This window comes from Physeter macrocephalus, chromosome 21 (genome assembly GCF_002837175.3).
Source record: "Physeter macrocephalus isolate SW-GA chromosome 21, ASM283717v5, whole genome shotgun sequence".
NCBI classification, from domain to species: domain Eukaryota; kingdom Metazoa; phylum Chordata; class Mammalia; order Artiodactyla; family Physeteridae; genus Physeter; species Physeter macrocephalus.
The window spans coordinates 118,793,681-118,808,143 of NC_041234.1; the positions used below are offsets into that span (position 1 = coordinate 118,793,681).

The following is a 14,463-nucleotide window of genomic DNA, read 5'->3' on the forward strand; positions in this document are numbered from 1 at the left end:
TTACAAATTTAGTAATTTGAACTCAGACCCGGGCTTCCTGCTCTCCGGTCCGAGGCCCCTAACACCGCTCTAAGCTGCTGGTTTAGTCATGATTTCAGATGTGGTCTTTCTATCCATGTGGTGCAGAAAATAGATGTGCGGTCAGCGGCCCTTTCCAGGCGTTGACCATGTAAGGGCTGTCCTCTTATTAGCAGCCAGTGGCAACCTAGTTTTGTCAAGCCTGACCCTAGGCTTACGCACCCTTTTCGTTTATATATCTCTCGGGTTGCGCAGCCCGGGAGGCCCATCTGTCCCTTACTATTTGAGTCCCTGTTGTCTCATTGGCAGCTTTCTGAGCAGCTGCAAAATGTTTTTAACTTTAAGTGGAAGCTGGGATCACCAGCGTCTGGCCTGGAACAGTCTCTCTCAGCAAGGGCTCTTCCAGCTCTGACATTCCCTAGCTTTACGGACTCGGTGAGTGTTAAACTAACTCCTCCCAGCTTCCCACAGCTGGACTTTCACTGGGGGCAATAATTAATGAGGCGTTTACTCAAGGACTGGGGAATAATGTGCACTACTTTTCTGTGTTGTTGTCGTCGGAAACTGCTTGGTTGCCTAGCACCCCAGTCGTCTGCCTGGTCTTCCTTCCTCGCAGATCATCTGTTCCAGTCCCCTCGCAACCACTGCTCAGCGACAGACGCCGGAACGGGGACGAGAAGTGCTCGCGCGCGCTCAGAGGGCGGCCGCAGCACCGCCCTCCCCGGAGGACCATGCTGCGAGGCAAGTCCCGGCTCAACGTGGAGTGGCTGGGGTACTCGCCTGGCCTGCTCCTGGAGCGCAGGCCCCTCTTGGCAGGGCGAACACCCCGCAGCCCCGGCCGGTAAGTCACGTGAACGCTCGCGACCGCGCATGCGCCTGCGCCTGGCGTCACCTCGGCGCGCCGCGCCTGCGCAGTGCGGCCAACCTCCCGGCGCTCGCCGGCACTTCCGGCGCGGTCTGCCGGTCTCCCGGGGAGCCGATTAAGCGCGGACGCCGAGCCCAGCCCGCCTCTGAGCGCCTGCTGCGGTCGTGGCGACGCCATGGAGCGTTTTGATAAAGCGGCGCTGAACGCTCTGCAGCCGTGCGACTTCAGGTAGTCCGGAGCAGGGCCGGGTTCGGGCGGGGGCCTTGAGCACTAGGCGGACCGGCCCTGGCCGGGAGCGGGGCAGGAGGGAAGGCCCGGGCCGACCGGGCTGACCTGCGGTGGGTGGGCGTGAGGTCTGGACCCTCGGGGCTGGAGCTGCGGGCTAGAGGGGAGAGGGGAAGTGGGTTGGGGCCTGCGGCGTCTGCACGCCCGGCCCCTACCCTTCGCTCGGGAGCAAGGGACCCGGGGTCTTGGGGGATAGGTCGGGGGGCTTTCAGCTCCTGTTTCTGGCCTAGCACCACTTCTCGCTGTTGTCTATATTGCGGTCTTGCTGTCTGCAGTCTTTTTCCCCACTGCAGGGTGAGCTCCCTGAGGACAGGAACCTGGCCTTCTCCGTCTCCGTGTCCCCCACAGGGCCTGCATCGTCGGGGCTTAATAAATGTTTGTTGTACGCATGAACGAATGGAAGGGAGAAAGGGCTCTCCCTAATTTGAGTCTTCTTGACTTGGGGAGTCCGTAGGATGGGGGCTGGTGGCCGAGGAGAGGGAACCTGAGGAGAGAGCGGGTGGTTCTTGATAACCTCACGAGGCAAGAGGATGGGGAGGGGTTTAGCCGCCATTCGGTGTGTTCCAGGCTCAGCTTAGGTGTTTTGTTACATACGTTATCAGAATTAAGAAAGTGCTTAGTTTCCTGATTTTTAAAAACGATGAAGTTGACTCGGAATAAGTGACTTGCCCAAGATCACACGGTTAGGTCACACAATTAATAGGTGTTGAAGGTGGCAGTTGTCCAAGCCCACTGACTCCAAAGCCTGTGATTTTTGGAGCCCCGTGATCTTTTTCACTCACACAGTGGCAATGTAGGTTTTTTTTTTTTTTTTATTACTGTTTAGTAGTGACGCTACCAACAGTTATTTTTATTAAGTACACTTAGAATACAGTATAGCCCTCCTAGACTGATTCTACTGTTTCCTAATGGAATTTGCAGTGAAATCTACTTGCAGTGGAAGTCTTGCTTGCCATAAAAGGGAACATGGTAAGCTCTATCTGCTTAGTGTTTGCTGCAGAAGTTTATATGAAGTGGGTAAACTCTAGATGGTTTTAAGAGTGGGGACACAGTAAGGTTCATCCTGAATTATTTGTTTTGTGTGAGGCCAGTTCTAATTTTGAATGTTCTCATTCTTCATTTCTAACAAGTCTCGGTAATACCCGATCAGAGACACATAGGAGAAATCAGTTGAATGACATCAGTAGCTTTGTTTTAGAATAAATCACCGGTTATACCCAAGCTGGCAAGGAGAAAATGTCCTATAAACACTAGAGGAAGTTTGAAAACTAGTTTTCAGAAGTTTGTATGCTTAACTTTGTACTTAGTCCTGTATTTGTGAGACTGAAAGTCAAATTTTTGGAGCTTAAGGTAAAGAGAGAGGTGAGAAGGAGTTGGAGATAAGCTACAAATTGTTAAGGTATGCTATGTGTAGAGTGCGTGGGGCTAGAAATTAACATGCAGAAAAGATTCTGTTCGTGTGGTGGGATCATAAGTGATTTTGTGTGCTTTAAAACATTTTTATGGTATTATATCATCTTTTCAATAGTAAACTTTTCTCAAAGCCAGGCCAGGTAATAGATATTCAAGAGATGATCCAAAGAACAGGAGAACCGGTTAACCTTCCCTTTTTCTAGATTCTCAAGCTTTGTTTCTTTATCAGGTTAGATGATCTGAATTTTGCATACCAAAAACACATACTTTATTTTATTTATTTATTTTTAAAAGTATTTATTTATTTAGTTTTTCACACACACACACACACACACACACACACACACACACACACACACTTTAGAACTAGCCCTGTATTTTATTTTTACAGGAGATAAAAACTTTATTTTTTGAATATTTTTTTTCACACACACACACTGTATTTTATTTTATTTATTTATTTACTTATTTAACATCTTTATTGGAGTATAATTGCTTTACAATGGTGTGTTAGTTTCTGCTTTACAACAAAGTGAATCAGTTATACATATGCATTGTATTTTATTTTTACAAGAGTTAAATAAACTGACACCAAGCATTATAAATGAATGACCACACAAAAGCAACAATGATTGTACCAAACACGAAACACACTCACTCATACTATGTCATAATATTGACATTCGGTCCAGTAATCCTCCACTGTAACAGCTCCTTTACTTTGCAGTGAAAATTGATTTGTATATTTTTTGCCTCTGAGTCCTTGTGGGATTTTTTTTTGTTCAAACAAAGTCACAAAAATTATCATCGTCCTCATCAGTTCACTCAGTCCCATATAATTAATTTTTTTTTCATCTTGATCTTCTGTTAGCACTTTTATGAATTCATCCGTTTTCCATTAGAGTTCTGAAAATGCTTATTCATTCAGTTCAGCAGTATAGTCAGTTACCAGAAACCTGTACTTGTCAGAGTCTTTTCCATGAATTCCTTGAAGATGAAACCCTTTTATAGGAACATTTTTGCAAATGCATCAGAGTACACCCAGAACTGTCTGTAATGACAAAAGACTTAAAAATGACCACGGTTAAAGATGGGATGAAAGTTCATAATCATGCAGTTGACAAGGAAATTTAGTTACCTCTGAGATATACATTTTAAAGTAATAACTAGAATGATGACATAACATTATACAAGAACATACCAGATTTTTAGAAATTTCATGTAATGTCTGAAACATTTATATTAACATATTTCCATACAAATAACGCAAAGAAAGTTTAGAATTAGTTGTTTTTTTAATACTGCAGGTTCTTACTAGTCATCAGTTTTATACACATCAGTGTCTACATGTCAATCCCAGTCGCCCAATTCAGCACACCACCACCCACCCCACCGCGGTTTTCCCCCCTTGGCGTCCATACGAAAAACACATACTTTAACTCCCCAGAGAAACACCATGAAGGTCAAGTTTTTTGTTGGGGTCCCCAAAAGAATTGGCCAAATACCGACTTTATGTATGTATGTATGTATGTATGTATTAATTTTTATACAACTTTTAAAGGGTTACACTCCATACATAGTTATTACAAAATATTGGCTACATTCCCCGTGTTGTACAGTACATCCTTGTAGCCTGTCTACACAATAGTTTGTACCTCCCACTCCCCTTCCCCTGTATTGCGCCTCCCACCCTCCCCACTGGTAGCCACTAGTTTGTTCTGTATATCTGTGAATCTGCTTCTTTTTTGTTATTTTCACTAGTGTGTTGTATTTTTTAGATTCCACGTGTAAGTGATATCATACAGTCTCTGACTTATTTCACTTAGCATAATGCCTTCCAAGTCCATCCACGTTGCTGCAAATGGCAAAATTTCGTTCTTTATGGCTGAGTAGTGTTCCATTATATGTATGTATTGATATGTTTGTGTCTGTGTGTATACATATATATATATATATCGTTATCTCCTTTGTCCATTCATCTGTTGATGGATACTTAGGTTGCTTCTGTATCTTGGTAATTGTAAATAATGCTGCTGCGAACATTGGGGTGCATGTATCTTTTCAAATTAGTGTTTTTGTTTTCTTTGGATAGGACTTTTTGTATTTTTTATATAGAACTCCTGCAGACACTCATATTATTCATGAAGATTACATGATAAATTTTTCTGTTAGGAAACAGTGTAAGGGAGCTTATGTATGTTAGATGAGAATGTATAGCTGAGTGATCACCAAAGTGGTATGTATTAAAAGAGGATTCGTTGAAGTATGGAAAGAAAATAGTAGAATTTCTACATAAATTAAAAATTTTTTAACCTTATCCTTTTTAGTGTCTGTTTTTGCATGTGTTTTACATTTTAAAGAATGCATGAGTAATATGTGTATAGATAATTTATTTTTAAAATCATTATGCCTGTATGGGGGTATGTGCTCAAAACTTTTATTTAATGATGGATGGCACAGTCAAAAAAGTTTGTAGACCACTGGTATAAACGTGAAATGTTCCCTTCCTTTGTGGCCTGCCAGAAGCCTCTCCTGTAATGGTGTATACACAATTATAAGAACTCCTTTGCCTGGATTGGCTAGGGGTACAGAGGAGTGTGCAGGGCTGTCTAGGACACACGCTCTCATGTTAAGTGCGGTAACAACAGGCGTGAACTAAGTGTGGTTGGATCCCAGAGCGATGAATGGTTCCAGCATAATCAGGAAAGGTGCCTAGAAGAGAGGTTATTCTGGGGGGACCTTGAAGGCTGGGTTGACTCTGAGCGTGAAGTTAGGCGTGTGTTAAGGTTGTAGGGGAGCAACACTTGCCACCCCGAAATGTCTCTTTGGCGCGCAGATTATTTCACACTGAAAAACGGTCCAGGCCCGAAAGGCGCAGGAAGAAACTTTGACCTTCCCCTTAATTGCCGAAAACAATTTAGATAGAGGGCCTGTTCCTGGAAGAGAGCTATCACCAGAGGTGCCTGCAAAGAATATGGGCCGGGTGTGGGGGAAATGGGGCATAGAGACCGGAGTCCGCTTTGTGTCCCATAGACTCTGCATGGCCTGGCAAACACTTGTTTACCAAACATTTGCTTTGCCGTCTTCATGTGAATCGCCTTCCCCTTTGAAGTCCCCAGCCCTTACCCGCAACATCCCCTTTTGTCTTTAGCTGAAGATGGTATTTAAGGCAAGGGTGTCGGCCATTTGGGCGAGTTACTCAGTTCTCCTGGGTCTCTTCCACGTATTCATGTTACTCAACTTTGATTTTTCTCCTGTTAATAGGTCTCATGTCAATTTAATTCTTAGAACAGCCGCAAGAACCCAGGAGGGTAGAGGAAACTTTCTTCCTCCCCGACAAGGTAGTGTGAGGGTGGTTCGATTTAAGGAGAAAAAGACTTTATCTAAAGGTTGAAAGCTGTAGGGCTCACTGCTTCTAAACGTCACGTATGAGGTGGCGTGTGTGAGGTATGTGTGTGTCCAGGGTTGCTGGAAGCTTTTACTACAGCTTCACTGTCAGTAGTGTTGCTCATTTGTGACGGTACATTAGGACAAATGCTACCCTAGATCTACTTATCAGTAAAACAGCATTAAGGAATATTGGGAAATAACTTCATTATTCTGTATTAATCTGGAGTCCTTTTTCACGTGCACACATTTTTAACATAATTGGAATAGTATACATCAGGGGTTGGCAGAGTTTTTCTGGAAAGGGCCAGATAGCAAATATTTTAGGTTTTGAGGGCCCTGTGGTCCCGCGCCACCACTGAGCTCTGCCTCTGTAGCTCCATGAAATCTTAGGTGATGCATAGACAAGTGGGTGTGGCTATAATCTTTACATTGCTCACGTTTTAAGTAACAGTTTATCTGACTTGTTTTTCTTTACGCATATGATTTTAAAAGCTTAATTGCACTCTTCAGAATCATTTTATTGTGTTCTGGAGCAAAACTTTTCCCATTGCAGTATTTCCGTTGATTTTAAAATAGTCTGGAAGAATAGAATTCACTGAACAAAAAGTGTTTTGATATCAAACTTTTAATGCATCCATGTTGTGAAGGCCGTCTAAGTTGTACTCGAGCTACTTAATTACAAATAAATTGGAGTAAGTTTCCTTCAGCTGCATTCAGATTGCTCTAGGCTCCTAGAATTTCTTCGGAGATTCTCAAACCTTGTCTGTACTGTATTCAGCTAGCCACTGATAGGATGCTTTGTGAAGGAACATTCATTAGTTGTTTTCTGTGTACCTTCTCCCTTGCTACCTCCATTGTGAATTCTGTGAATTGTGTACATTTGCATAGCACTTGGGAGATTATAAACCACTTTTTTGCACTTTATACTTCCTTTCACACTGGATCTGCTGCTGGATTTCTAGGATCTTCTAATTTTGAGTCCCTGGCACTGCCTCTTCTTCCTCTTGCCACTGCTTTCAAGGCAGGGGCAGTGTTCCCAGCATCTTTTCTGTGGGTATTTATAGCATTTGTGGACACAAGAATAGTTGGAAATGGCTGTGCGGGCTCTGATTTTCTCTTTGTTTACTTTATTCCAGAAATGAAAGTTCATTAGCATCCACTCTGAAGACGCTCCTGTTCTTCACAGCTTTAATGATCACTGTACCTATTGGGTTATATTTCACGACTAAATCTTATGTTTTTGAAGGTAATCCTAGACCATAAAACAAGACATTTTCCCCCTTAACTGTATTTGAGATTCTGTGCTTTTGTGACTTCTTTATATCATTAAACTGGGTATTCTTAATTTGGCTTCTTCTGTTTTGCTTTTCAAAAATCACGATGCATGAAATGAACTTTTTATCACTTGGTTATTTCAGTTTGACATCATATTTGCTTATGGTTTTCTGTGGAATAGCTTGCAGATCCTTTCTTTTAACAGCCCTTTGAGAGCAAGAGTTGCCTGACATGGGAGGAGGAGTTTGGGGGAATGTACCTTTGGTGGAGGACATTGGAAGGAAGAGAAAATAAAGCTCCCTTTCTTAATGTCAGAGTCCTTAGATGAAGTGATCAGTTGTGGTTTTCATTCAAAATAATGTTCTTCTTGTGTAGAAGGTATTCAGATCTTTAAGTGAGTACTTGATTGATCACCATGCAAAGCATTCCTTTTTAATTGTCTGACTAGTTAAATATATAGCTAATAAAAATGAGTATGCTTTGTTTTTTGTATTTCGATACATTTTGGAATAAAATGGAAACTTTTTTTCTCTTGATAGGCGCCTTTGGGATGTCCAATAGGGACAGCTATTTTTATGCTGCTATTGTTGCAGTGGTCGCCGTCCACGTGGTGCTGGCCCTCTTTGTTTATGTGGCCTGGAACGAAGGCTCACGGCAGTGGCGTGAAGGCAAACAGGATTAAAGTGAACATCACCTTTTGATAGCATTAAATTGGTTTTTTTTAAATTGTAAATGCATCTGGGGTATTGATCATTTTAATAAAGTTGAAAGAACATGTTAAAATCAATCTTACGGAATCACGTTTGACTAGTGTAAATTTTGATCCTTCTAAAACAATGGTTTGTATCATCAGTTTTAACTGTATGAGCCTCTCATTTGCAAATGAGAATTTGGAAGAGTTAAATTGGTTACAAATAAGTATGTGAAATTAGTTACACCTTATTCTGGGAAGAATTTGATTATCCTACAACAAAACAATATTTTATAGCATTTCGTCTTTTGGTTGGCTTTGAGTTTTACTCCTCTGGATATATTCAGATGTACATAGTGGAACAAATCTAAACTTTATTTTTTGCTGGAACACTTTTCCTAACTATCATGAAAATACCAGGTCATTGGATTTTGGGTTAAATGTGTATTGGAAATTGCTTAAATTGTGGACACTGGAATTTATCTGAATGTCACTGAGAAATTTTGCATAAAGTGTAATCCCTCGTCAGTAGAAATCTTTCATTACATTATTTCATGGGGAGACTAGGCTGAATCACACCCATTCATGTAAAAGGACTGGGTTTATTGAAGGATGCAGACAGCAAAGCAAAGAGAGCTACCTGCCTAGGCACCCAGCCTACCCCCTAAAGGCCCCTTGCAGGCCAACCTCCTGCTTTCAGGCAAACTCTGTAATGATCTGCTTTGCTCTGGTCATTCAACAATGAACTTTCGCTTTAATTACAAGGTTGTGTAAACTCCCTTTAAATTTGTTTTTCCTACTTTTTAATGATGTATATGAGTGAATTTACATTTAAATGTGTTCATTTTTGCATACTTAGGGAGTGTAAACAATCCTGAAAATAGATTATTTTTATCATCCAGGAAGTATTCTTGGAATTTCTAGTCTAGTCTTTTAAATCAGTGCCCTTATATCCCAGATACATCGATACATCATAATGTATCTAAGTTAGATAATCCTTGAGGTCCTTTCTGATAGAAAAAGACCCTGTGGTTTTACTTTCGCATCCTTGGTCTGTGTTCGTTCTAGCCACTTGGTACTACTTGTGTGCAATCTAAAAACACACGCCAAAAAAGTGCATATTAAAACCGGAAGAAAATTTAAATTCCCTGTAATGTTGCCACCTGGAGATAACCACTATTTTGGTTTACATCCTGTGTGCATTTCTTAATGCTAGTTTGTTACACACTAAAAGTTTGGTTTAAGTTCAAATTCTGCCAATTTTACCTGGCGGCTATTTGCATTTTTTCAGATGAGTGATTATTGGCCGTTTTCTTAAAAAGCACATTCTACCTTTACACTTTTTAAAAAAAAACAGTAATAGCTTTCATTCATTGAGTCTTTTTTTTTAACATCTTTATTGGAGTATAATTGCTTTACAATGGTATGTTAGTTTCTGCTTTATAACAGAGTGGATCAGGTATACATATACATATGTCCCCACATCTCCTCCCTCTTGCATCTCCCTCCCTCCCTCCCACCCTCCCTTATCCCACCCCTCTAGGCGGTCACAGAGCACCGAGCTGATCTCCCTGTGCCATGCGGCTGCTTCCCACTAGCTAGCTATTTCACATTTGGTAGTGTATATATGTCCATGCCACTCTCTCACTTTGTCCCAGTTTACCCTTCCCCCTGTCCGTATCCTCAAGTCCATTCTCTAGTAGGTTACTCTTTTAACTAGATACCTCATTGTACAAATTTCCTGTCATCGATAATCCCGAATACAGTGGCCCTTGCTGTGAGTGTTTGCCATTACTGATTTTGTCTGTTCACCCCTACTTTTGATGTTTTGGAACTGGACTAAAGGAGTAGAGAGGTAGTTAGGCATAAAGGCAAAGAAGGCACTTGTGTTTATTTAATTGTTGAGAAGAAATAAAAGATGATCATTGTAGGACTTTTTTATTCTTGCTTATAGTTAAATGTTATCTACAGTTTAAATGTCTTAAGTAGTTATTCTAAATGTAAAATGTTTTCTTAAAAAGACTACAGTTTTGGTATAAAATTCTACAAACTTAATATGAAATTGTAGGATACTCCAGATTGAGTCTAGTGTACTGTATGATAGATTTCCAGATGGCCCCCTCTTTAGATGCCTTGTTGTACTTAGAATTTGTCCACCTCATTTCTTTTTCTATAATGTCAAGGTTTTTCTTGTACTTTTGGGATCTTATGCTATTTGTAAAACGTTTATGTCCAGTGTTGGATTGTTTTGTTTGATTTCAGACATTTGCTGAGTAGATAACGTGGGTGTGTTTCTGCAAGTATTTAAACCGGGGATTCATGCAAAAGCAGATGTAATTTCCTCTTGGAAAAGGTACCCAGCATTTGAAAGTTAGAATCGGATGCTAAGGTTGATGTTTGGGGTTATTACAATATAGACTTGTTTTCACACCAGTTAATATTTTCTTAGGGTTTTAACTGTTAACTGAGTAGTTTGCTGCTGTTGAAATAACATGGTATTTGACGAATAGATTTATTTTTCAAGATGTCTCAGTGATTTCCTCTTGTACAATGTGTATACTTCAGGATGTATAGAAAGGAAAGCTACAGTTGAGCCCTTATATGTTATAAGGTAGGAATATGTTCACTATTGTTTGAAAACTGATTGTAAGAATAACCTGAATTAGGGAGTGTAACTTGAAGTGTCAGTACAGGCTACTGATTTAACACATGACCTTCTTCACCTCACCTCCCATTTTGCCCCGTAGAATATAATCTTTATTCTCATTGTGCTAAAATATGAAAAGTCTGCTGTAGAATGCATCTGATGTCACTAGCTCTTCAAGTGGATACCATTTTACATGTGACAGCAGAATTCAGTTTTGAATTGGTGAAATTTAAACCCTCCATAAAAAAGAAAAAACAACAACAACCTGCGTTTCCTGGAAATCTAACAGAAATATACTGTAAGGTTATTTTCATCATAAAGATCTCATCAGCTTTGCCCGAAAAGCAACTGCTTGACTTGTTTGGTGTTTATTTTCTGTTTTCATATAAATTTTATATATACAGCTAGAGTTCCCAAGGAGACCGGTAAAAACAGTTAAACAGATAGGGTGTACCCAAGGAAAGATGAAAGCTGAAGGTACATGAGACAAAAGAATTTATATCCTGTTTTAAATGCATCTAGTGTATATTTCCTGTCTCCAGACAAGTTCATGTTTGTTGTTTTATTTATGCTCAGGTGAAGTTGTACGTTGTTGGTAGGCCTTTTTATAAATGGTTTGCCTGCGGTACAAGTTGATTCACGCAGCCTCTGCTCTTCCGTTTGAGGTAGTGTTTGCAGGAGCTGGCCTGAAGCAGCACACTCGCAACTTGACAAGGTTTCTTTTTCCTTTTTGTAAGGGGAAGGGTCACCTGAGAAAGTAAATTATTTTCAGGGACTTTGGGAACCTAACGATAAATATTACGCGTAACCTGTGAACAGATTAAGCCTTTATCTATCCATTAAAGTACTCTGGAATTCCTCAACTTACCATCACTCCTGGCCACACTTTCCTTACCTGTTTTGTTGCTACGTGTGCTTGAAAGTAATATCTGCGTTCCTTTGAAGATGTTCTATAGGTCATATTTGTCAGTTACAGACTAGTCTTCCTTTTTCTCAAGTTCAGTGAAATCTCACTGAACAGTAATAATAGCAATAGCTAACATCTGCACAGCACCTTACAGTTTGCAGAAAACGTTCACACTTTCTCGTTTTTTTTTTTTTTTTTTTTTTTTTGCATAGTGAACCTGTTACGGGATTTCTCTTGACCTTGATGCTAAAAGTGTTAGAATCTTTGAAGTCGCTAGAGTCACTGAATATGCTGTAGTCTTGAATAGCGCCCTGACAAGGGGCAGATTTTAGATGCGCTACCTTGAAAGCTGCGTGTAATTATCAAAATGGGGGGCTTGAGTTCTTTACCCACTTGAATCAGATTTACTTGTGTGAGTGATGTTTTTCTAACTGTTATCTGGATGGATTTTGTATTCATTATATTCTAACCTTTAACTTGTATAAATTTACCGTCTGTTGTCATTTAAAAACTGTTCGTAATTACACTTTGATGTCTCCTGATTAAATTAATAGTTTATTAACCTCTTCATTTATTTTTACATTTGTTTGCCTCTCTGTTTATACTGTGTAGAATATGAATAGAGCTGTCAAGGGTAAACTTTTATGCAGTAAATGTAGGCCAGAGATGCTCAAACGGGTGGGGGCTGTGAGGGATGCTGAGACTGGAAGGGCTGTGCTGCGCCCGTCAGAATTGGTGTAGGTAGCAGTGGGGAAAAGAAAGCAGCTCCTTGCTTTGTGCCTTAAAAATACGTCATTTGGGGGCTCATGGGCTTCAGATACCACTGAAGGAGTGATGGTGGGAAATACCTGTGGCTAATTAAAGACAGCGATAGTCAGTTCCTGGCAGTGTCCAGCACAGCACGCCACTCCCTCGTGCCAGTGCCCTGTTTCCTCTGTCCTCTAGGCCACTTGGGCTTGTACAGTTGACCCTTGAACAGCACGGGTTTGAACTGCATGGGTCCACTTATTCACGGATTTTCTCAGTAGTGACTACTACAGTGCTGCACAATCTGGTCGGTTGAAGCTGCAGGCGGGGAACCGCAGATGGGGGGTGTGGAGTTGGAGGATTTCCCACTGTGGGGAGGGTCGCTGTCCCTAATCCCCGCTGGTTCCAGGGTCAGCCGTACTCATTCCAGCTCCTTGCTGCACTTGGGAGGGTTCCAGCTAGTTCTCTTTAAAAAATAATATCCACTCCAAAAAAAGGTTTGAGACATCTTAGTATCAAAATGTACAGGTTACGCACAATTGTATTGATATACAAAAGTACAGATTGTAAAACGTCCAGGGAACTCGGGAGACAGGTAATGACAATGCAGAAACCGCTGGAGTCACCTTGTGGGATTTAGTGCCCAGACCTAACCCAAACCTGAGTCAGAACCTCGGGGCGGTGGGGCCTGGAAATACATATTTGTAACAGGTTGTGCTCTGATGCAGCCGGTTTGAGAAGCACTGCTAGAGATGGAGAATTATACATGGATATTTTTTAATGCTGGACTTGAAGATGTTTGTATAAAGCAGGCCTGAAATGGCAGGCACTTTATTAGGCAAAGGTAGAGTCCTGTGTAATGCTATGTTGAAGGTTTAGTTTTAAAACAGAATTTACGGGCTCCTTGACCATCCATATTGACTTTGCTTCACTATTAATGAATTACGTTAACTGAAAACTGTAGTACAGGAAACAGCCCACTTGGAGACAGCTTAGGTGTGCCAAGAAATGGCCACCGCCGTTCCTCTGATGCCTTCACCTAACCCAGGAGTTCAAGTGAATTTGGTCTGAACAGTAAAGGAAGTAGTGGAGAAGACCAGAAGGGTTTCCTAGGCATATCTACTCCATTAATAGTATGACTCCCCTGCCCCCAAATATGTTTCCTCGCATTGCTGACCTCTTTCCCCTTCATTTCACGCGGTGCTGTTTTGCCCATCAAAGATGCATTTAGGTTAATCCTCTTAGAAGATACAGGATTTGGGTGGAGAGCAGCTCACATCCCGGCGACTCACTTGATGCCTCCCTTCAGAGGAGCATCGGGCTACCCTGAGGGAATGCACGCTGGAGATGAAACTCCCTGTATCTTTTTGCTTCTCACCATCTTCCCTGCTCCTGCCTGGGTCTGGACCAGCTTCACTCCTCTAACTGCTCTCTGCTGCTCTTCTTGCTCCTGTAGTCATTTCGCCACAAAGCAGCTAGAGGGTTTCTTCCTTGAAAAGTCTTCGATCGTTCGGACATGCCATACCTCTGCTCAAATCCTCCAAATAGCTCCCAGTCTCCCTCAGAGTGATATCCCGGCTCCGTGCACAGCCTACAAGCTGCACAGCCTACGAGCGAGGCCTCCTCCCTTTGTTTCTTTGGCTCCCCCTCGCTCAGCATTGGGCAGCCTGCTTTCCCTTCCCCAGATCTCCCGTGACCACTCCCACCGCACAGCTTTGCATCGGCCCTTCCCTCTCCCCTGGCTCCTTCTCACCCTTCAGGTCTCAACTCTCAAGTCAGCTCCCCAGAGAGGCCTCCTAATCGACAGTCGCAAGTCCCCCATCACTCTCATAACACAGAACATTGATTGAAATGATCTTATTTATTACCTCCCTCCCTCCCTGAAAGCATAAGCTCAGGAGAGTAGGCACTGTCTTACTCACCACGGAATCCCCAGGGGCTAGCACTGGTTTTAATAAGGACGTTCTTGGTTAACTGCAAGTAGCAGGAAATGCTGTTCAAACGATGCAAAAGGCCAGAGATGGGGCTAATCCATTGGCACAGTTAATTAGGGTGCCTGCTCCATTTCTCTGCGGTTCTCTCTGCATGTCCTTCTCAGCGTGTCGGTGACATCCTCAGGCGTCCTTCCCGCACGAGGACAAAACGACTGCAGCCACTCCTGGGCTTCATCAGCACACCACAGACAGTCATCCAGCCACCAAACAACCCCCCTGGGCTTTTGACTC

The 14,463-nt window shown here is 42.0% G+C and overlaps 1 protein-coding gene across 3 annotated transcripts; it reads left to right on the forward strand.

The window, feature by feature from the left end:
* The first annotated feature begins 274 nt into the window (after positions 1-274).
* VMA21 (vacuolar ATPase assembly factor VMA21) lies at positions 275-12,049 on the forward strand. Of its 3 annotated transcripts, none has more exons than XM_028482766.2 (4): positions 275-453; positions 599-859; positions 7,108-7,217; positions 7,786-12,049. In XM_028482766.2, the coding sequence occupies exons 2-4, from the start codon at positions 750-752 to the stop codon at positions 7,926-7,928; spliced, it is 363 nt and encodes a 120-aa protein (XP_028338567.1). In that variant the 5' UTR covers positions 275-453; positions 599-749; the 3' UTR covers positions 7,929-12,049. The 3 variants fall into 3 exon arrangements, with proteins under 3 accessions (XP_028338567.1, XP_028338568.1, XP_007117823.1); XM_028482767.2 differs by having other exon boundaries at positions 635-859; XM_007117761.4 differs by lacking the exons at positions 275-453; positions 599-859 and adding an exon at positions 943-1,111.
* Positions 12,050-14,463: the final 2,414 nt, after the last annotated feature.